Source organism: Euleptes europaea, chromosome 6 (genome assembly GCF_029931775.1).
Source record: "Euleptes europaea isolate rEulEur1 chromosome 6, rEulEur1.hap1, whole genome shotgun sequence".
NCBI lineage: Eukaryota > Metazoa > Chordata > Lepidosauria > Squamata > Sphaerodactylidae > Euleptes > Euleptes europaea.
The window spans coordinates 48,267,857-48,290,646 of NC_079317.1; the positions used below are offsets into that span (position 1 = coordinate 48,267,857).

The 22,790-nt window shown below is 40.2% G+C and overlaps 1 protein-coding gene across 1 annotated transcript in view; it reads left to right on the forward strand.

The window, feature by feature from the left end:
* The window catches only part of RYR3 (ryanodine receptor 3), a 336,967-nt gene that overhangs the window by 296,205 nt on the left and 17,972 nt on the right, over positions 1–22,790 (forward strand). The window contains exons 87-96 of the mRNA XM_056852142.1: positions 4,232–4,313; positions 5,060–6,384; positions 6,794–6,852; positions 9,352–9,523; positions 10,503–10,589; positions 13,076–13,273; positions 14,021–14,151; positions 17,229–17,271; positions 20,518–20,645; positions 22,580–22,640. Coding sequence (XP_056708120.1) covers positions 4,232–4,313; positions 5,060–6,384; positions 6,794–6,852; positions 9,352–9,523; positions 10,503–10,589; positions 13,076–13,273; positions 14,021–14,151; positions 17,229–17,271; positions 20,518–20,645; positions 22,580–22,640 — 2,286 coding nt within the window. The remainder of the gene's footprint in view (positions 1–4,231; positions 4,314–5,059; positions 6,385–6,793; positions 6,853–9,351; positions 9,524–10,502; positions 10,590–13,075; positions 13,274–14,020; positions 14,152–17,228; positions 17,272–20,517; positions 20,646–22,579; positions 22,641–22,790) is intronic.

Consider the following 22,790-nt stretch of genomic DNA (forward strand, 5'->3'; position numbering starts at 1 on the left):
GTTTTTATTGTTTCCATGTATGAGTTATGGCTTCTACTGGATACTAACCTGATGAATTGCTGGTTCTGATTGTAGTTTTATGGATTTTATAAATAATGCTGATGGGTGATTAGATTTGTACTCTGCTTTGAATACTGTTCTTGTGGAAAATGCATCCTGATTTGACCTTTGTACTCTATTTAGGAAATTTCTATCCCACCTTTTTCCCCCTCAAAGGGAGACTCAAGGTGGATTACAAAGCAAGCTTGCAGTCCTCCCCTCCAGGACAATGCCACATACAGTAATTAAAACAATAAAATATGCAGTATAAATATGATAAACCTCAGTTATCAAAACCGTAAAGCAGCACTAAGTAGCCTCTTTCAGATGCCTACTTAAATAACTCCACTTTACAATGCTTCTTAAAGATTGCCAGGGTAAGAACTCTATCAGAAGTCTTTTCTCTACAAATGGCACCACTACTGAAAACGCCCGTGACTAGGCTGAGGCAAATCTATTAGCTTACAATGTGGGAGCTATAAGAGTAGCAGCTGGAGGATTGAAATCAACACAGAGATTCATGTCAGGAGACAGTCCTTTAAGTATGCAGGTCCCAGGTCATTAAGGGCTTTAAGAACTAGTACCTTGAATTGACGCTGGAAACAAATCTGTATCCAATGAAACTTTTAAAAATAGGTATAATAGGATCAAACTGACTCATTCCAAAACAGATGAACAGCAGTGTGCTGTAATAGTTGAACGTAGTTGCAATAGTCCAATCTCAGAATTACAAAAGTGTGGATCAGTGAAGCTAGATGGGCTGAGGAAGAAGAGATAATTTCTGGACCAGCTGCAGTTGGAAAAAAAGTACGAGTTGCAGCTGTGTTGATCTGATTGTTGAACAACGAGGCCTAATTTAAAAGAACTCCCACTCCTTTCAAAGTCTGTCAGAGCAAGTACCATTCCATGCTTAGTGTAAATTGCAGTCTCCTCTAGAACATCAGCCTTATTAATAAACTTCACCTCCAACTTGTCTGGATTCTGAATTGTCTGGATTCATTAACACACAGCTACTTGGCCACTAGAATACTGACTGTTGCTTATGGTGACTTTTTGAAAGAAATCTTGAGCTTTTATGTCATCAGCATATTGATGACATCCCATCCCAAATCTTTGGAACTGGACAGTCTCCCTTAAAATCCTGACATAAACACTGGTGAGAGGACAGATCCCATGAAACACCACAGGACAGATCCCTCAACACTGGTTCAGATTCTCCAGTGACAATTTCTGAGTCAAACAAAAGATTGCAATCACTGTCTCCTTAATACCCAATTTGGCTTCAAGGTATCTCAAAATGTTTCCATGAGGAAAGGTGAGGTATAAATAATAAATAGAATGCTCTACTATTTTGAATGTGGCACAGATGTCAAGAAGGATTGCTTTCTCTAGCATGACATGGTTTCTCAGTTTGCAAATGGAGATAATCAAGCAGAGCAACTGTGCAACTAGGCTTGACATAAAATTGTGAAATGGGTCAAGGCTAAATGTGTCATTTCAGGGAACCTTGGAGTTGCTCTTGTGATCATTCTCACTTTAACCACAAGGGGTAAATTTGACACAGTCCTATCACTGGTCTATATTTAGTTGTTTGGAGAAGGCTTTTTAAGTTTCTCTTTCAGAGGTTTTTAAAAAATTCCTTCTAAGTATCATGAATTTATGATATTCAGCAAAGGAATCCTTACTTTATCTCCTTAACTAGCAAAGTGGGCAGGGCGTGATTTACAAATTTGCATGCTTCTCAACTCCCCAGAATTTTTTCATCTTTGCTTGAGGAAATTAATCCATATCTGTCCATAGATAATTGACCAGATTGCACTTCAACTGGTGCCTAAGAACAGATCTAAGAGATTTTAGCAGCAAAAATGCATTAAAATAACACATCTAATTGCCAAATTACTTTCATTTGGGGATTCTGAACTATTCTAAATAATTTCTCTAGATGCAGTTCAGCTGCTCCACTGATAGCGTAGAAGAAAACCTCTCACCACTACTTCATAGGGCTTCAAATCAGTTTAATGGCATGCTCTGTCAGATTCAGCATAGGTTTTCTACCACAGTCGCTCAGGTTTTCCACCCACTCAACATTGTTTGGACTCATTCCCTCCGTTTGGAGGAGACAACCTCCCATTTACTGTGGTCAATGTTCCCCACTGCTTTACCAACAGTTTCATGTTGTACCAGATCCTGAGTACTGTTCAGTCCAGGTTTGCCTCCCATCTAGTAAGTTCCATAACTAACTGGCCAAAGCATAATATTTTATGGTACCTAGAACTTTTGTATGTTTGTCATGACCAGAATATACATTTACCCAATCAGTGTGAGGGTAGTTAAACTCAGCTATTATTTTCTATTTTGGTCACTTATTTTTTTTCTCCATCTCAAGATCAGCCTTAGAGTTTTGGTCATGTGTTCTGATTTAGTGTTCTGTATACTTCCTTTAATATATAGAGCGATACCACTCTCAATTCTCTGGCCTTTCTATTGCGTTTATATCTTGGGATAATTTTATCACGCTAATTTTGATTTTTCCACCTCATTTCTGAAATGCTACTTACATTTCTATATAAAAAACTATACCTTGTTTGGCATGTACATTCTCCCCTGCAACTCTTTGGTGTTCTTAAATGGCTGTCATTTCTTTCTATACATTATCACCAACGTCTAGCTTGTCCCCATTTAGATGAGCTGGAAATTTCCCATTAACCTTTAGGGATCAGTTGTTCCAACAGGCTGTTCCTTGTTCCCGGTTGACTTTCCCTTGGAAGTTACTTTAAAAGCTGATCTGCAAACTTTTGATACTAAATGATAGCAGTCAGGTTCTATTCTAGTACAAGTACAACCTGGCTCTTATGGACAGGGTTGGCCGGTCCCAAACATTTGGCTAACAAATGTGACCCTTCCTTCTAACACTACCATCCCATTCACTTATTGAGACCTAGGGTGAAAACACACGGTCGCTTGAGCCTCCTTTCTTCCCTGTTCCAGCCAGGATTCAGCCAGGATCGAATACACGAACGTGCATTCGATCCTGGCTGAATCCTGGCTGGAACAGGGAAGAAAGGAGGCTCAAGCGACCGTGCGTTTTCGCCCCTAGTCTAGTTGTGGGTTCTCCAGTGTGGTGACCATGGGTTCCATGACACCCAGCAGTACTTCTCCTGGTAACCCCCGAGCTTTTCAGAGTGAGTGGATCCTTTGTAAGACAGGGCATATTATTGGCTGTCCTCATTCAAATGAAAGGATTTTCCATAGATGCAATAGTATCACCAGCCACGAGAGCATCAGGATTACTGGTAGGCAACCAGGGTTGTCATTCCATTCCCCTTTTCTTTCTCCCTTCCTCTCCCCACCCTGGGCTTCCCTTCTTTTCTTTTTATTCCCCTTCTGTGATTTTTTTTTCCTGCAAAGTGAGGAGGGAGGTACTGTGTTTGGCCCGATCTGTACAACTGGGTATAGTTTGCTGAAACTAATTTTGCATCATTTAATGTGACATGTTAATACTTATGCTTTGCTTCAGTTCTGTTTTTAGACTTCTGATTGGTTCTACAACCCTAATCCTATTGCAGTGTTTACAGATTGTCCCATCCGTCGATTGTATTGACTCACTCTATATACTCTGCCTTGAGTCCAAGTGAGAAAGGCAGATTATAAATAATGTAAATAAAACAGTAACATAAATAATAAATCTGTGGGCTGAGATTTCATTTCATAATCTGATGAACTGATGAAATCTAGCCCACCAAAGCTAATACAATACTGAATCTGTTGGCATTTAGGAGCATGAGATTCCTTTTGCCTTTATCCATAGGTTGCACTTCTTTGTACTCTTACATGAATAACTCCTGTTGAACACAGGAGGATTTATTCCCAAGTAAGCATACGTAAGATTCACCTACAGTTTTATGTCATATTTATCTTAGATGTTGTTTCTTATTGCATAACCATTTTCTTTTTATCTGAGGGAATCTGCTGTTGTAACCTTTTAAGGTCATAAATTAAAGAAAATAATTTATCTTTAGGTATCTTCATATCATCTTATCTTCAAATTATTGGCCATAATCCAGCACAGATCCAGACACACTCAAGCAATTAGTACCAAACAGCTTAAGCACACTAAAATCTGTGATGGGTTGTGGCGATTGTCTTTGTTAAGAATTTTTTTAAAAAAAAACCCTCTCTGTTTGACTTTTAGGATTCCAGTCAGATTGAATTGCTGAAGGAGCTTTTGGATCTTCTGAAGGATATGGTGGTGATGCTCTTGTCCCTTCTTGAAGGTTGACTCTGTTTTAAATGTTCTTGTTCCCATTGCTAGGGAATTATGAAAACACTATGTATAAAATGCCTACTTAATCAAATGTTTATTCAGACAACGAAAATATCCTGTATCTAATTCTAAACCTGGCCCCTGGATAGAAAGCCCCAGAGAATAGAGCCAGGTACAAACATTAGACATTTTTCTATAGGCAGCCAAGTGTGCAGAAAAATCCCCAAAATTTAAAAAAAAATGAAATGTTTTGGTTAAAACCTTGGCCACCATTTTGTAGAAGGAAAGAACAGCCATCTGCTGCTGCATGTGAGAGAAGGACCAAGAGCTGCGTGTGCCCTCCATCACTGCAGCAAGCCAGGCAGGTGGCTCCCACTGGGAGCTGCTGCTGCTGCACCCCCTTCTTTCTCCTAAAAATGGATGTGGGTACAAGCCGGAGCCTCTTCCCCGGCTACCACCATAGGAGCCAATCAGGTGGAGGTGGCAATGCTGCAAGTGGGCTGGCCGGCAAGTGGCTGGCCTGGTGAGCAAGCAAGTGGGGGGGAGGTTGGGGATGTCCCACTCTACAAGTCTTGTGGGTGCCCCCCCAACTTGGGGATAATTTACTATTTATAATATTTGAATGAGGATACTCAACCAAAGCAAAAATGTGTCTGAACAAAACTTCTAATTATTTCTAAATGTGAGTATAGAATTAATGTGTTTTCAGAGCGTTTACAAATAGGCCCATGTAACACTTTTCTACTTCCAATATAGGTAATGTTGTAAATGGCACGATTGGAAAACAGATGGTGGACACCCTGGTCGAATCATCCAGTAATGTAGAAATGATCTTAAAGTTCTTTGACATGTTTCTCAAGCTAAAAGATCTAACTAGCTCAGAAGCCTTCAAAGAGTATGATCCCGAAAGTAAAGGCATAATCTCAAAGAAAGAATTTCAGAAAGCCATGGAAGGTCAGAAGCAATATACACAATCAGAAATCGATTTCCTGCTGTCCTGCGCAGAAGCTGATGAAAATGACATGTTTAACTATGTTGATTTTGTTGAAAGATTTCATGAACCAGCTAAAGACATTGGTTTTAATGTGGCAGTACTGTTAACAAACCTTTCAGAGCATATGCCAAACGATTCACGACTTCAAACTTTATTAGACCCAGCGGAAAGTGTCCTTAACTATTTTGAACCTTATTTGGGGCGAATTGAGATAATGGGCGGTGCCAAGAAAATAGAACGGGTTTATTTTGAGATTAGCGAGTCTAGCAGGACACAGTGGGAGAAACCTCAAGTGAAAGAATCGAAAAGGCAGTTTATTTTTGATGTTGTAAATGAGGGTGGAGAACAAGAGAAAATGGAGCTGTTTGTAAACTTCTGTGAGGACACAATTTTTGAAATGCAGTTGGCATCTCAGATCTCCGAATCAGACTCTGTCGACAGACCTGAGGAAGAGGAGGAAGATGAGCCTTGCTACATGAGGGAAGTTGGAGAAGACGAAAAAGAAGAAAAGTCCCTTGAGTCCATTTCAGCTTTTGCAATGGCATGCATTGCAGTAAAGAAAAACGCTACTGCATTTTTAAAAATGATTAGATTTAAAAACTTAAGGAAACAGTACAGAAAAGTGAAGAAGATGACAGTAAAAGAATTAGTAAAAGTTTCTTTTTCCTTTTTCTGGATGCTTTTTGTAGGATTCTTTCAAATGCTTTTCACTATAGTGTGGGGCATTTTTCAAATTCTTTGGAGTACTGTATTTGGTGGTGGCCTAGTGGAAGGAGCCAAAAATATCAGAGTGACCAAAATACTAGGAGACATGCCCGATCCAACACAGTTTGGAATCCATGACGATGTTCTTGAAGCAGAGAAAGCTGAAACTACAGACCACAGCATTGCAGCGGAAATTGTGCAGTTTGTAAAAAATGAAAAGGGAGAAACAGACATGTTGTCAGATATTTTTGACATTCATACAGCGAAAGAAAGTGGATCAAAGCATGGTCGTGATGTTGGCCTAGGGGATATTGCAGATGTTGTTGGATCAGAGACCCCTCCTTGTTTGGAAAGCACAACTCACAAGAAGAAAAAATCACAGGTAGATAAAAAGAATTGGAAGACACTTGGGGAAATTTGTTTGTATTATAGGAAGTGCTCTGGTGGCAAGAACCCCCCCCCCCAGGCTTGCCACAGTTCCTTATCTCACAGAATTGTTCCTGATGGGCAGCCCATTCCTAAAGGAGGGGGTAGATCCATGCCAGCCGGGAGTGGTGGAGCCACACTGTCTCCTCTGAGGCTTCCCAGCCACCATGGGGGGGGAAGGGTATCTAAAAATAAAAATAATGAAAAGGGGGGATTCTCCATTACTTACTAGGCTATTTGGTATTTATCCTAAAACATGTAAAATTTTAGTTAATCTTAATATTTATTATTCGTTTTCATTCTTTTGAAAAGAAATATATTTTCTCAATAAAATTAATTTTGCATTCAAATTTGACTTTTCTTAGGCAGCTGAACTAGTAAAGGACGATGAATCAGAAACAAGGACAGAATCTGAGAAGGCTGAGTAAGTTGCATTTTTTATTGTTTTAATGCATAAGGGTTACCTGAGTGAATGATATGCCGACAGGTCTCAATAACAATCTCCACATTTTTAGCAGTCTTAAAATAAGTTTTTCTTATAAAAGCCCTAATGGGTTCTTCAAAGCCCAAAGTGTTACAGCTTACTTTTAAAACTTGTTAAAGTTTTAGAATTATTAAAACACATAGCACTGATTAACGTTTTCATTGCTTTGACTGTGATTGTTTAGTATCAGTGTTTCCAAGGCAAGGAGAGCACAAGGTTTGTACCCAAGTTTAAGATCTGATAGTCTTTCCATATATGTTTTTATTGTTGTTTCTCATCTTCAAGTTCTTATGGCTTATAAAATTCTTATGCCTGCAACATTCATTCTCATTCTGCACTTGCAAACAGTCTTCTCTACCATATTTTAATGTGTCGTAGCCTTTGGAACTGCAGAGCCTAGAGCAGAGCAGAGCAATGCTTAGAAAGCAGAACACTTCAAACAGCTCATTAATTCTTTTAATGCTATCGTGGCTTCTGGCAGGGAGAAAACTGGCAGTCTTTGCCAGATATTTCTCACTCCTAGCCTTCTGGCTAAACTAAACTTCTAGGATAGAAGCTCTACCTATAAAGAACAGAAAAGAACTTGCTGGGCTAAGGCTTTGAATTTCAATGTGGTACTTAAACTGGACCTTTAGCTCATTTGTTCCTGGCACATATATGCCCTGAGATCTCAAAGAGAAGAGCAAAATTCCAGGATTCCAGGTGTCTCAGGTTTTATTCACACATTCAGAGGAAGACAGTCAGAATGAAGAGATAGAAAGGACCATATCACATCAGACTGTAGGTGAAGAGTTCCCCTATATGTAAACAGAAAACCAGCAAAACAAGCAAAGGGGAGGGTGTAGAAGCTTTCTCTGTCCTGTGCTAGTTTTGTATTTGCATGGAGGTTCCACACAAAGGAGCATTCAGAACTTGAAGCAACCCCTTACAGTCTGCCATGGGGCAGTTCATTCTATCACCTCAGATTCTGGCATGTGTAAACCAAGCCTCTGAGGTCAGGTCTAGAAGTAGGGTTGCCAACCTCCAGGCAGTGAACTGTTACAACTGATCTCCAGGTGATAGAGATCAGTTCCCCTGGAGAAAATGGCCGCTTTGGCCATTGGACTCTAGGGCATTGAAGTCCCTTCCCTCTCCAAACCCCGCCCTCTTCAGGCTCCACCCCTAAAATCTCCAGGTAATTCCCAACCTGGAGCTGGCAATCTTATCTAGGAAGGGAGTTATACAAATTTAACCTGGAATGCTGGCTGCTATAGTGAAACATGCACACCTTACAGATGTAGTATGTTATAAAAAGAAAAGTGTTTTTAATAGACGTTTAAAATACAAAATGTTGAATAAAGCAGCTAATAAATACCACCCTGTTTCCCAGTTTTATAATTCCACAGCAGTAGTTAACAAATGTAAGTGTTGTGTTTGTGTAAACTGCTACCTGTCACACTTTCCAGCTTCTACTTTACATTTGTCTTTATTATAGTGTTTGTAGATAATTTTAGTCATAATGCACAGTGAATTAAACTAGGTATTTCTCTGTTGCATTACGGAAGAATTCAACCTGATATGCTGGGACATCATGTCCAGTTGAAGCTGCTACACATTGCTCCATGTGGCAGCTGTCAATAAAGTTTCTGTGATGCCTTTGGGCATTTTAGGGAAACTTGTCCCACAGTAGTATCAGAGAATGAGTGAGTGTGAGACTGCAGAGATCTTCCTATCATTGCCGTTTCCAGTAATTGTGTTTTCATTTTTTGTTATTATCCCATTATTATCCTTATATTTAATTAAAATTATAATCATGTCCTTCCCAACTTTTTAATAAAAAACTAAAATGATAATTTTGAAGTGCTCACCATATGTGTGTGTGTGTGTGTGTGTGTGTGTGTGTGTGTGTGTGTGTGTGTGTGTGTATATATATATATATATATATATATATATATATATATATATACAAAGCTGATCACACATGACATTCAATGTCTATTTGGCAAGGGAACATATGGTGAAAATAGAGTGTGAATACTAGAAGGACTATGTGATCCATCTGTTCATATTTCAGGTTTCTAACAAATTCCACTTGTTCCTATATGATATAGCATAAGACAGGAAACTTGCAAAACAAAATTTTGGGAAAATAATTATTTCCAGGTAATCTTTAATTTTTAGCTGAGTTCACCCTTCTGTATGTAACACAAACACTATTTCACACTGTAAAACAACCACCTTCATAGATCTCTTTTCCTATTAATCTTATTTAAGTTCACCAAATTTGTTATGATGCCATCTATTACTATAGCTACTATATACAAGTCTAATTGTGTTCATTTTTTAACTGTCAGAATTAGCATAGTTTGTTAAAAGCCAAAATATCTTCATTTTAATGTAGGCATGTAGGAATGTAGAAAATAGACTCTGCTGTTTAATAGATGATGCAATTTCCTGTAGCATGGAGGATGGTGAAAAACAAGATAAGATAAAGGATGATGTATATTCTGAACATTTGGAAGTTGAAGAACCCAGAAAAAGGAAACGAAGACATGGGCAAAAAATAGAAAAACCTGATGCAGTTATGGCAAACTTCTTTAAAGTACTGGAAGTTTATCAGACAAAAATGCTGGTATGTTGACTCTCTTCCTCACTAGCCAGTAATTAAAGCAAAATTATACAGATGACATTTATTTCAAACTTTGGAGAGATAAATGAGATCTACTGGAGTATTTGCAAATAGGAATTTAATAGAGATGGAACATCTGCAGAGAAAAGAAAGATTGAAATGAAAAGTAGTTAGTGTTGTAATACCTGATGTTACAATACTCAGCTTGGCTGAGAAGCCAGTGGGGTGAAACTGGGATTATGACTAAACCTCTCTGTCTGATTCCCCCCTAAATGTAGATACCACAACACATTGAGTCTCAGTTCAATTTGAGTAGCGAGTAGCCAGACCACCTGGCCCAGTGCAGAGAGCTGCTCTATCAGGAGTGAAGCGCAGCTAAAAGAGCCAGCATGGTGTAGTGGTTAGAGCAGTGGTTTGGAGTGATAGACTCTAATCTGGAGAACTAGGTTTGATTCCCCACTCCTCCACATGAGTGGCGGACACTAATCTGGTGAACTGGGTTGGTTACCCCACTCCTGCACAAAAAGCCAGCTGGGTGACCTTGGGCTAGTCACACTGTCTTAGAGCTCTCTCAGCCTCACCTACCTCACAGGGTGTCAGTTGTGGGGAAGGGAAGGTGATTGTAAGCCGGTTTGATTCTTTCTAAAGTAGTAGAACATGTCAGCATATAAAAACAAACTCTTCTTCTCCTTCTTCAAGAGGGTAGTTGCTTGGCCATAGTGCACCACAGATTAATGGGGAGCCTGATGCTAAATGGTTCATAGATTACATGGTTTTGGGTTAAGGATTTATACATAGCAGAGCAGCTCCCTCACTGTGATCTACTGAATCAGCTGGCATAATACACTTTTGTTGAGTTCAGGGGGCACATGCTCTCTAGGGGAATTCCTGTGGTATCAGTATGATTTGGATTTCCTTTGCTTGTTTTTTCTTCAGTTCTGAATTCTCACTCAGAAACTGATAATATTCTTTGTATTTTCAGCATTATTTGGCCAGAAATTTTTACAATTTAAGATTCCTAGCTCTTTTTGTTGCCTTTGCCATCAACTTTATCCTGCTCTTCTACAAGGTAAGCTAACTGTATTAGTTCTAGGCAAGGTGACTTTTTCTTCAGAGTGACATTTGTGGGGCAAATCTAGATAGTTGTTATAGTAAGCAACATGGATTAGTTAAAACAAATATGGCCAGTGTACAAATATTTAGTCCTTGAGGGGGGAAACCTTTGTATGTCATTAGGAGTTAGAACAATGAATGAATACAAATCATCCCAAATTAGTCACTTCAACTCATGTAATGGAAGTATTCAACAATTTCCATGGATTTGTCCCTCAAGGTTCATCCTCTTGCCCACTATACCTTGTTCCCAAGATCTGCTGACCCTCAGGGATGGCTTTTCAGGGTTGGGGAGGGCTGCAGGAGGAGTGGGAAAATAAGTGTTTATTTGCATATGAGAGGATTAACCCATTATTTGTTTACTTAATTGTTGTTTATCTCCTGTTTCGTACACACTGTAATAGCTGCTTCTAATAGCAAATCAGCTAGATATTCAGAAAATATGGTTGTAAATTAACCAAAATAAAAAGGAAATAACAATAATGTAATTGTATCATTAAGCTGCCTTGAGCTAAAGGAAAGGCAGAGTATAAGTATCTTAATAAACATGTAATAAAACAATAGTTGGGTGAAACCCACTCCTATCCTGCCACTCCACTGACTAAACATTTGAAACCTAAGAAGCCTTCTTCCAATAGGTGACTCTTCCGTTGGAAGAAAAATCTACTCCAATATTTAGGAATTATTTAGTGGTCAAAATACTTCACACAAGTTATTTGAGGGGTAATCCACAAAAAACTTTCTAAGGTAAATTGGTATTATTATTTGCATATTGCATATGGAGCACTGTGAGGGAGTAGCGTTGCTAAAGTCACATGGAAATCCTAAGAGCACTTTCCTGGGAGTAAGGCCTATTGAGCTGACATGATTAGATTTCTGTATAGGCCTGTTTAGGATTGCTGACTTAGTGAGTTCAGGTAGTGGCAACATTCAGACAAGGGATTCTTCTTGGATGCTTTCCTGGATCGGTCATTTACTTAGCTGACTCCTGGAGTAGATCACTTATCACAGCAACACCATTTCAAATTAGGGGTAAGAATTGTAGGGATTTTAAAATGACATCATAAAATTAAACCTCACAAAAAAGTCTTAATTTTCTTGTATCTGTTGGAACATGGAACAACTTTGGACCATGTTATAGTTGTTGCAGGATGTACAGCCCTTCCAGTAGCTTTGAAGAGATCCACAAGATCACTGTAAAGCTGTCCAAAAAGCAAAGGGTTTCTCCTGAGGGTTCTGGACAGGCTTCAGGTGATAAAGAGTCTGATAGGTGGAATGAAGGTGCTATAATCTGCTTTGCATCTTTAGTCCTCAAAGAGGATGTAGACATTCCCACAGTCTTTTAACAGTTTTAATAAAAATTAGAGAAACCATGGACTGTCAAATATTAAGAAAATATGTTCATCATTTTTATACTCGTATGCACATAGCCACTCCCTTTTTTCCTGCTTCCCACCCACAACTCACCAACAAAACTACATTTATCTGCCCTCCCTCTTCAGCTATATTTATAATTATTTATAATTCAGCCATATTTATAATTTACTTCATTTATCCCCTTCCTTTCTCTACAATGTGGACCCAAAGTACCTTATGGCATTTTCCTCTCTTCCGTTTTATCCCTGTAACCACCCTATGAGGTAAGTTAAGCTGAGAATGTTTGACTGGCCCAAGGTCACTTTGTGAGCTCACACGACAGTAGGGATTCAAACGTGGGTATTCCAGATCCTAGTCTGAAGCTCTAAACATTGTACCACACTTGGTTTTGTGAAATGACTAGGGTTACCAACCTCCAGGTACTAGCTGGAGATCTACCAACCTCCAGTTAGTAGCTGGAGATCAGTTCACCTGGAGAAAATGGCTGCTTTGGCCATTGGACTCTATGGTATTGAAGTCCCTCCCCTCCCCAAACCCCGCCCTTCTCAGGCTCTGCCCCAAAAACCTCCCGCTGGTGGCAAAGAGGGACCTGGCAGCCCTAGAAATGGCTGTTGTTGAATACTAGCAAGCAGCCAGTCCTGAGTGAGTCAGGTCATGTGGTATTGTCACCTACGGTTGCTGCTAGGTCTGGCCTCAATGAGGCCTCCCTCAAAGGCTAGAGCAGCCCTGGAAAGGGACCTCCCTCCTCTCCCTGTCTTTTACTGACAGAAATCAAAGGTTGGAGGCTGGCAATACTGTGTGGTTGCCTAGCTACAGCCACTGAGGACATTCATTTCTTAAAACTACAGTTACCGCTCTGTTATTTCGAGTTTTTTTTGTGTGTGTTTTTTTAACCATGATGTTTTTCAAAATTTTCTGCAGACATGGGGCATTCCTCGGGTTTGTAGAAAGATCTGTCTTGTCTGTCCATGACTCCAATGTCTGGATTTAAGTATCCACAGGTATAATCACATTGAGAATTAGATATATTGATAATCTCTATGTTTGAATGTATATCAATTACAGGTGACTGAAGAGCCATTTGAGGAAACAGAAGAAGATTCTGACCTATGGCATTCTTTGGATGAGGATGAGGATGAAGAGGGTGTGGTTTTCTTTGTTTTACAAGAGAGTACAGGCTATATGGCACCAACGCTAAGGGCTCTAGCTGTTGTTCATACAATCATCTCTTTTGTATGTGTTGTTGGATACTATTGCTTGAAGGTTAGTCAGATAATTTTCAACCCAAATTTCCTTAATAAATAGTCCTCTTATCTGCAGCGCTATAATTACTGTCACTGTACTGAATGGCAGAATACCTTGCAAGCCCTGGTGTCCATGAGGCAAAACCTGGAGCAAGCCTAAGGCTTTTGCTCATTCCTCCAGCCTTCAGTGTAACCTATCGGTTACCTAAGTTCATAAATGCCAATGGAAGCATACCACTTTGTTGGTATTCAGTCTACTTTCACAGGAATTTATGTATGTAGGATCCAGTTAACATTCAGCATTCTTTGTGTGCCATAGGCAGGCATAAAAGCTCAAGCACTTCAACATTTACATAACTTTTGTAGTTGGGTGCTTTTATCAAGATATAGAAGTGAAATGTATATTCATGACCTGGTTTGAGTCAACTCCTGCATTTATTCTAAGCAAAGAATTCTCCCATTATTTAAGATAATGCTTTTCATTGTACAGATTGTTTAAATAAAGCAGCATATAATAGTTATGTAATCAGAACCTTGATATATGCCTCACACATGGCCATTTGTAATATGAGCATTATTTCTAAAAGAGGACTTTGCAACTACTATTCATCAATCTGTAGCCATTCTTAGAGGCAAACCATTTCCACTTTTGAGGTTCCGTAGAAGTGTACAATTATGTTTTGAAAGTTATTTTTAAGAAATTTGAAAATATTTTGCTTCCTTCAGAGTTTTGAAATAATTCAAAGTCTTTATTTTTTTCTAAAAGGTTCCCCTGGTTGTATTCAAACGGGAAAAGGATATTGCAAGAAAATTGGAATTCGATGGTCTCTATATTACAGAACAGCCTTCTGAAGATGATATTAAAGGACAGTGGGATCGCCTAGTCATAAACACTCCGTAAGTTGACATATCTTGAGCTGAAATTTCACAGCACAACTTTGCTAATCTATACCCTACATTGGATTGCTAACTCTGGATTGGGAAATTCCTGGAGATTCGGGGGTGAAGTCTGAAAAGGGCAGGGTTTGGGCAGGGGAGGGTCCTCAGCAGGTTGCAGTCTACCCTTCAAAATATATTGTCTCCAGGGGAGAACTGGTCTCTGTGCCTTGGAGATCAGTTTTAAATTTCACAGATCTCTAGGCCCTACCTGGAAGTTGGCATGACCTATGCAAAATAATGAATTGGTCACTTTCCTGACCACGCCACAAAAATATAATGCAATCAAAGGACCCACAAGGATTTACAGTGGCATTTCATTTTCCTGTTCCCTACTGTTTCTTCTTACCCTTTCCATTTTAGCCCCCAGAGCCTCTCAGGCTGACCAAGGCTGACCTACGTACCTAGTCCAAGGCTGCAAGATGATGGAGGAGAATGGCAGACCTGAAGGACGTGGCCCAGAATCCAATGCTGCTGTCTCCCTTGTTGAGGCATGAGAATAAGGATCAGCCTCGACAGCAGCAGACAAGTGAAGCTGCCTCCCAGCCCCAGCTGATGATATCATTAGCCAGTGCTGAGAATTTGGCAATGCAGCTAGATCAAACTAAGGAATCCCAGGCATACATCCAGAAGATGGCTAAAGAGGGACACCTGGGACAGGGAAACTGACCTGGCAGGGCTAGAGCCAGGTGTAGGGGAAGGCAAGATAATGAAAGGGGAAGCATGGTTGGTCTCAAGGAGGCTGAAGTTAACATCAACTAATACCAATTTTCACAGTAAGGTCCCCATTCTTTTGTTGCTTTCGGTTCCTGGTAACATATGCAAAGGGGAGACCACATCGCAGGGACGTGATTACGCAACATGGCAGAGCTGGTGTAAGATGTACTGAATTTACTCGAAAGGAAGATGACCCTGAACATAAGATGACCCCCCTCCCAAAAAAGTTATAAACTATCCTTTTTTATGTGAATGTTAAATGTGCCCCCCCTTTTTTTGATGGCATACCTGGAAATAAACCCCGTCTTGCATTGGAGTAAATACTGTAACCACATTATATGTTCTTCTTACATGATCTATATATTACTAACCTTCTACAGTCATGAGAAAACTGGCTTATTGCCATTTTGATTAGGAACTATGCAAGACTAGGGAAGTTCCATAAAGGGAAAAGCATGTTTTCTCTGAAAATTAGATGTCTGGGAGCCCAAATCTGATTGGGATTGTGGTGGAAGGGCAAGGAAGGTTACGTATCCCCCCCACACACACCAAGTTCCTGGCCTGAAATTGTCTTAGAGAGCTGCTATTTGCCCCAGTCATACAGTGCTGTTATGCTTTCCCAATGGGGCAAATACCATCTCCTTGGGACCATCTCAAGTCACAAAAATTGCACTTGGAAGACATGAGCAGCTCACTCCTGAAGGGGGGGCAGTTAGGCAGCAGCCAGGAGTGGTGCAGCCATGCCACCTCCACAGAGGCTTCCAGGCCACTGAAAATAAAATAAAAAGAATTTAAAATATAAAAGAAGGAAAATGCCTCCATTGGAAACAGTGAGACTACGACACCAAAAAAGTTGTTATAGCTACGGGAAGATGCATTCCCAGGGCGAAAGGGGTTAGGAAGCTACCTAAAGGCAGTTCTGCCACCAGAATCACCCCAGGAACCCCTCCCAGGTCACTGGCATGGGGACTTGTGCCACTGGAACACTGCCAGGAGGCAGCTCCTGTGCCCAAGCCCCAAGCCACGGCATCCTGGCATGGGCAGGGATGCCACCCGTGACAGCAGAGGTGCCCCTTATCATGGATTAAATGGGAACTTATTCCTGTGCAGGGTCAGGTCAGCTCCTAAGGAGCTTCACTCCCCTCTTCAGTGTTGCAGCCTTAACCCCCCCCCCTCCTTTGGTTAGAATTGGGTCCCTATGTGTCTTATTTAAGGGGGGGGACTTCTGGGAGTTCCATTCATGAAACTCACAGAATTGAGCATGTAATGCAGGATCGTTGTATTTTTATTACTGTCAAATATTCTGTTGCTATTTGTCCTACTGCTGTTTTTATTGTTATTATTTCTCTACCTCCAAAAGTGCTATCAGATGGAGTCTACTGGCAATGTGGATATAGTGTTGTTGTTGTTGTTTTTTAAAGGTAAAGGTCCCCTGTTCAAGCACCGGGTCATTCCTGACCCATGGCGTGACGTCACATCCCGATGTTTCCAAGGCAGACTTTGCTTTGCGGGGTGGTTTGCCAGTGCCTTCCCCAGTCATCTTCCCTTTACCCCCAGCAAGCTGGGTCCTCATTTCACCGACCTCGGAAGGATGGAAGGCCGAGTCAACCTTGAGCCGGCTACCTGAAACCGACTTCTGTTGGGATCAAACTCAGGTCGTGAGCAGAGCTTTTGACTGCAGTGCTGCAGCTTAACACTCTGTGCCACGGGCCTCCTATATAGTGGTTTTTAACACATTCAAAATCATGTAAAATATTGTGGAGGAGAGAGAGACTGGGGAGAGGGAAATGAATTAAAATGCTATAGTACAGTTTTGATGCCATCTTTGTTATAGCTTTTTCTTTCAAAAAAAATTGCCACTGTGTAAAGAATATGTAGTTAGAAGTAAAATTTTGATTAAAGTGTAGTAAAATTAATGTTTTGAAAGGTTAATGAGTATTTTGCAGAAAAGAGCTACTTTATTTTCCCTCAGAAATGTTGAGAGCCATCGAGACTATAAACTGAATTAATCCTGAAGAGAATAATTTTATAAGTCCACATTATGCAATGTAGTGATGGATAAAAAAAGCCAGTGTGACTTTGTCTAAACACCAATTTACAGATGATGGGGTAACTACATCAGGGGGAAAAACACCTAGTTATTGCAAGAGAACTATGGTTTCTTCACAACCTCGGAAATTTACTCTATTTACATGACAGCAAACTCTGCTTACAGATCAAGCAACATGGACCTAATTTAAAGTAGAATAAATTATTAATGTAATGAAAGTACTTTTGTCTGCATTTTACCTAATTAATTTGTACTTCCCTTACGTCTACAGATCTTTCCCTAACAATTATTGGGACAAGTTTGTGAAACGGAAGGTAGGCTCATTAAATTATTGTCAAGGTTCCAAAGTGAACATGTTCTTAAAGCTACAAGTATTTAAATGGGTATATTTGTTGCAGTATGTGAAAGGGGGAGAACTCTGGAATTAAAGCTAGGATTAAAAGGTCACCAGGGTTCATAAACTGAAAAATCATTGTTCCTTAAGGGTAAAAATTTAACCAGTGGGCTAAGAAAACTGATACTGAGGAAAGCCAAGCTAACAATTGCCCATCCTACCCATGCTGGGTTGAGGAGGTGGCACGGAGCCCTCCTAGGCTTACTGCCATGTATAGTACACTTCTTGTATAACATTCTTCTGCTTTCTGATGCTGGTCATCCTTAGGAGAGGAGTGCTAAAATTTAGAAGGGGAATGATGATGTCAGGAGCCATAGTTATGATCCCTGGTTTGGACTTGGCCATCCCCTGAAAAGTCCATACCTTGCATCCATACCTTGTAGTCTTACAAATTGGGGGCAGTTTGCCAAGTTGATAGGCAGCTTCCTGTTGCCTCATTTGCTGTCCCAGATACTTCTGACTGCTTTGTGCCTAGCATCTTGATCCTGTTCCTTATCCCCTGAAAAACACTTCTGCTTAGTTTCCTGCCTTTACTACCTTATGATTCCAACTGTTCTGGAAGACTCTCAGGCCTGATTCAGACATAGACATGCGCTTAAGAAGTCCTAGGCATCTACATATTTGTCCTATATTAGGTCATTTAATTCCCAGCAAGAGGTACACCTCAGCAATGTTTTACCTTCGTTATGGGTATGGTACACAAGTGATACTATTAGAGAATTTCCATTTTAAACCTTTATTACAATTTAACTGTTTTGCATATTTAACATTAACTAACTTAGTATAAAATTATACCATCCGTTACTGCTACATAGATAATTAAAGGAGATCAATTACATGAGTCTATAAAAATATCTTGCCCAGAGATAAGCAGGCCACAGGCAAGGAGCCCCTTCTAAGAAGAAGAAGCTCCCGATCAATTCAGCTTCCCATATTTATAGGTTTTAATAATCATCTCTTAACAATAGCTGGCTGTCCCATTTGATAAGTCTTTGCTGACTAAATTATAACTTCAAACACTATACAAAATTATCTACACTAGAACATCTTCTTAAAATATGTAAAAAATGGTTCATTCTTGTGATTTTTGTCATAAAGTCTATTTAAAAATAGTGATTACAAGTTTCTCATCTGTTGGCCCTCAACCAATATACCCCACCCTTGAACAATATATTTGCTTTTATGAAGAAGGACTTCCTTGCCATTCTCAGACACATACACCCAGGCCTCAACACATATCTAATATCTATATGGGTTATATGATTCCTAATCTACAAAAGGCCACATTATTGTATTATTTCTTTATTTATTTCCCCTCTTCAAGGCTATTCTATTCTGATTCTTTAAGCTCCCTTTTTTGGCATGTTTAGCTAAGAGGCCTTGAAAACACTACGGGGTCACCATAAGTCAGCTGTGACTTGACAGGGGTGGGGGAAGGCTGAGAAGCTAGATCAGCTCTTTCTGGTATATAGAAACATCTTCCGTGATCTTTTCGGTGAAGTTCAGCAGTTGTTCCCCTGTATATCTGGCCATATTTGTGACACAGTGTTCTCCTGATGCAGAAGAGAGGAGTGGATTAATGTTTTGCTGGTGTGACTTCGTTTCTCTTGCAGAGTATGTTCTAGTCCTTTACAGGCTGCTAGTGGCCATAAACTCTGAACAATTATCTTCTGGACTGCCTCCCTACTTTACAAATCACATATCAGATCTTTAAGTTGTTAGATCTTCTCCCTCCACGAGTAGAATACACATGAAGCTGCTTTATATTGAACTAAACCATTGATCCATCGAGGTCAGTATTGTCTACTCTTGACCAGCAACAGGTCTCCAGGGTCTCAGACAGAGGTCTTTTTCATCACCTGCTAACTAACTCTTTTAAAATCCCCAGGGATCTTCTGTATACAGATGCTCTACCACTGAGCCGCAAACTGATATGGGAGGCCCTGGTCCATCTTCCTGCTATTTTATATATTTCTTATTAGGATCTGTCTATCTCCATATTTGGATCTCTCTCTCCTCTCTCTCTGTATATAGATAGATAGATAGATAGATAGATAGATAGATAGATAGATAGAGAGAGAGAGAGAGAGAGAGAGAGAGAGAGAGAGAGAGAGAGAGAGAGAGAGAGAGAGAGAGTGAGTAATACATATATTATTTGGATCTGTATCTTTCAAAAGTTCATGGCATCTTAAAGAACTTTAGTAGAATACAATAAAGCTAGAGTGATAAGGATAGTGGGTAAAGTCTAGACCTGTGCTGGGCTCTGACTTCCACACCTAGCAACCAGCGGGAGATCTGGGGGACAAGTACAAGGTGCAGCAATTGGCCTATGCACGTGATGACGTCACATCCAGTGCAATGCAGAAGTGCCGGCAATCTCACCAGAGGGACGCTGTAGTGCTTACCCCAAAAACTCTATGGTTTCCATAGAATTTTGGGGAGAGTGATAGAGTGGTCTCCCCCGGTGGCATCGCGCCAGAAGTGATGTCATTGCGCATGCATGCCAATCACTCCTCCCTTTCGGCCAGCCTGCTGCCACCTGCCAATTAGTTGAGTATTGGTGGACCGCGACAGGAATCAGCAGGAGATTTTCTTCCATTAGCGGGCACCTCAGAACCCGATCCACATATAACATTCTGGTCTTACAGCTGACACGAGACTTGCTGTCTTCCTGCGTGCATTGCACTGTTTCTGCAAAAATGAAAACAGCCATTTTGCTGCAGAATTCTCTCCCCACTCTGAACTAGCCCATACAGGCAAGGCTACTTCACTGCATTCCTGTTAAACTTGATCATAACACTAGGATATGCCAGCTGTGGTCTACTTAGAGGGAATGACACTTTGGTGTCATTGCTGAGCAGCTACAGATTTTGTTTTTTCTCTTTGCTGTCTGTCATACATAGTTCTTATTTGCAGCCTTTGTCTTTTCTGGGATGCACATCCTTGTAAAAGAGAAAAAAAACATAATACCTTAAATTACTTTAAATTATAGACACGCTTTCAGGTAATGGCTTTTTATGTTTCTTCAACTTTTGAATGTCTTTTTTCCCTTGTCTGAGCTGTCATTGTTCTTGGAGTATCAACTCTGGGATGCAGAGATTTTAAGAGCTCTGACAAATACTAGTTAAATTAAAGTTGATAGTATCTTACATCTTTCCCATTATAGGTGATCAACAAGTACGGTGATTTATATGGAGCAGAACGCATCGCAGAACTCTTAGGTCTGGACAAAAATGCTCTTGACTTCAGTCCAGTGGAACATACTGAACTAGAGGAGGCATCTCTTCTTTCATGGTATGGGTTGGCCTTTAATGTTTAACCAAAACTGATGTTGGTTTTCCAGCTCTATCACCAGAATGCTTGAAGAGACAAACAAAGAATTCCAAAAACATTCATTTTTAAAATAATACATCAAAACAAGCAGCTTTTCAAGATGAATTCAATATTTCTGTCATGATGGAAAATCTTCATGGGATGGTTGCTTTTATATCAATAAAAGAAGAAAGCATACCCAGCTCTTGTTTATCCATGCAGTTCCAACAGTGCAGCACATTTGAGAACCACTGTGATATAGTGATTACTATGCTGGACATTGCATGACCTCCTCTCTGCCATAAAGCTCACTGGGAGATCTTGGACCAGCTGTTCTCTCTCAGCCTACCCTACCTCACAGATAGGTTGTGATGAGAAAACTGATGGTGGAGTGGGGACCTTTTGTGGTGATCTCAGCTCCACAAAAGGGCAGAATAAACAACAAATAGTTTGTTCTAACAGAGCTATCAGCAGTATCCTATACTTTGCAAGTAGGACAAATCCACCTGGATGCCTGTCAGTAGAAATGCCATTATGAGAAACAAGCTACTGCCAGACAGTAGTGTGTAGAGTTGGCTCTCTGATGGTCAAAAAGCCTTTAAGATGTTGCACAGGTGAGTCAAGCCCAGTCCCACTCCTATCATGCTCCTTTGGGCAAATTTTGTGTAATGCCACCAGATCTCATGTAATCCTGAAACTGTTCGCCTGCTAGCAATTCTGTAACCATGTTGCGATGTTCTTGGCCAGTTCACCACAGCAGCATCATTTCTTGATGTTGAACTGCTAAGTAGCATTGCTCCCTGTGCTAAAAAATATTTCAGATTATAATATTAGGCCATTAAAAAATAAGACTTCAAGTAGCTTATAATATTGAGTTGTAACATTAAAAAGTATAGGACTTCAGTGTGTAATGATCCCCACCCTGCTAGATCTTTGGGGTTAAAATGACATGTCTTTTAAATAATGTCACCCCATAAGGTAATGTGCCTAGTTATCCTCGGACAAGAGAAAGCAGAACATCAGAGAACTGAGCAGAATGAGAGGAGATTCAGAAGTTATGAGGATGTAAAATCATTGTACATCCCAGTACTTCTCCCACATCTCTAATCATAACATTCAAAGGGATTTCTGAATTTTCTTTCCAGAAACAGTGATTTGGCACAAGTCAGCAGTTTGGGGAAGGCAAAAAGCAACATACACTATGCACAATTCTGAGCAAAAATACAGTGCTAACATTTATTGAAGTTCATCCATAAGAGCTGGAAAATGTACTTCTCCATTTCTTCAGAATATAGCCAACACACCTCCTGTCAGACTTCAGTACCTCATTGCATTTCAGCAATAGTAAACTTCACTCCAGACGTTGCAGAGAGTTTAAAGTTTTATTAAGAAAGTAAACGGGTTCAGGATATCTAACAAACTTAAGGTTGGAATACGGATTGCGGAAACAGTGGTCATCTTTATAGGGAACATACAATACAATTGATTACATAAGCGGTAGGACCTGAAAGGGTGCAGCAGAGTTGTTTTGAATATAAAAGGATACAAGGTGACAGTAAGGAAATCTTCGCCGGTGATTGCCCTCTACTAAACCTCCTGGTGAGATTGACTAGCAAGCGGCCGGTCGATCACTGGGCTCCCAGGCATTTGTTCCACGGTGCCAGAGATCTCACCTGGATCTCTATTGAAATGCTAATGCCAGGCGATCAAAGGAAAGAGAACGGGTGGGTGGGTGGGAAGGAGACACGGAGTCTGCTTATCCGGGGCTCGACTGGACGCCCTCGCTGACACCTCCACAATAGTCCAAAAATATCTTTAGTGTTGGAGAAACAAATAGCCAGCACAAAATGTGACAAAATATGTGAATGTTTTAATCAAATAACGAATACTGATATTAATGTTGACTTTTTTTTTAGGTTAGGTTCTATTGATGCCAAGTACCATATCTGGAAGCTTGGTGTAGTCTTTACGGATAATGTAAGTATACAATATTTCTCTACAAAAATATCTCTGCATTCTTATTCTTTTAGCTGGGCTGCACAGGGCTTGGTGTGAATAAGGAACAACCCTCATGCTCATACATCCTTTCTTATCAAAAGTACAATTTTTAGTGTGAACTGGGCCAAC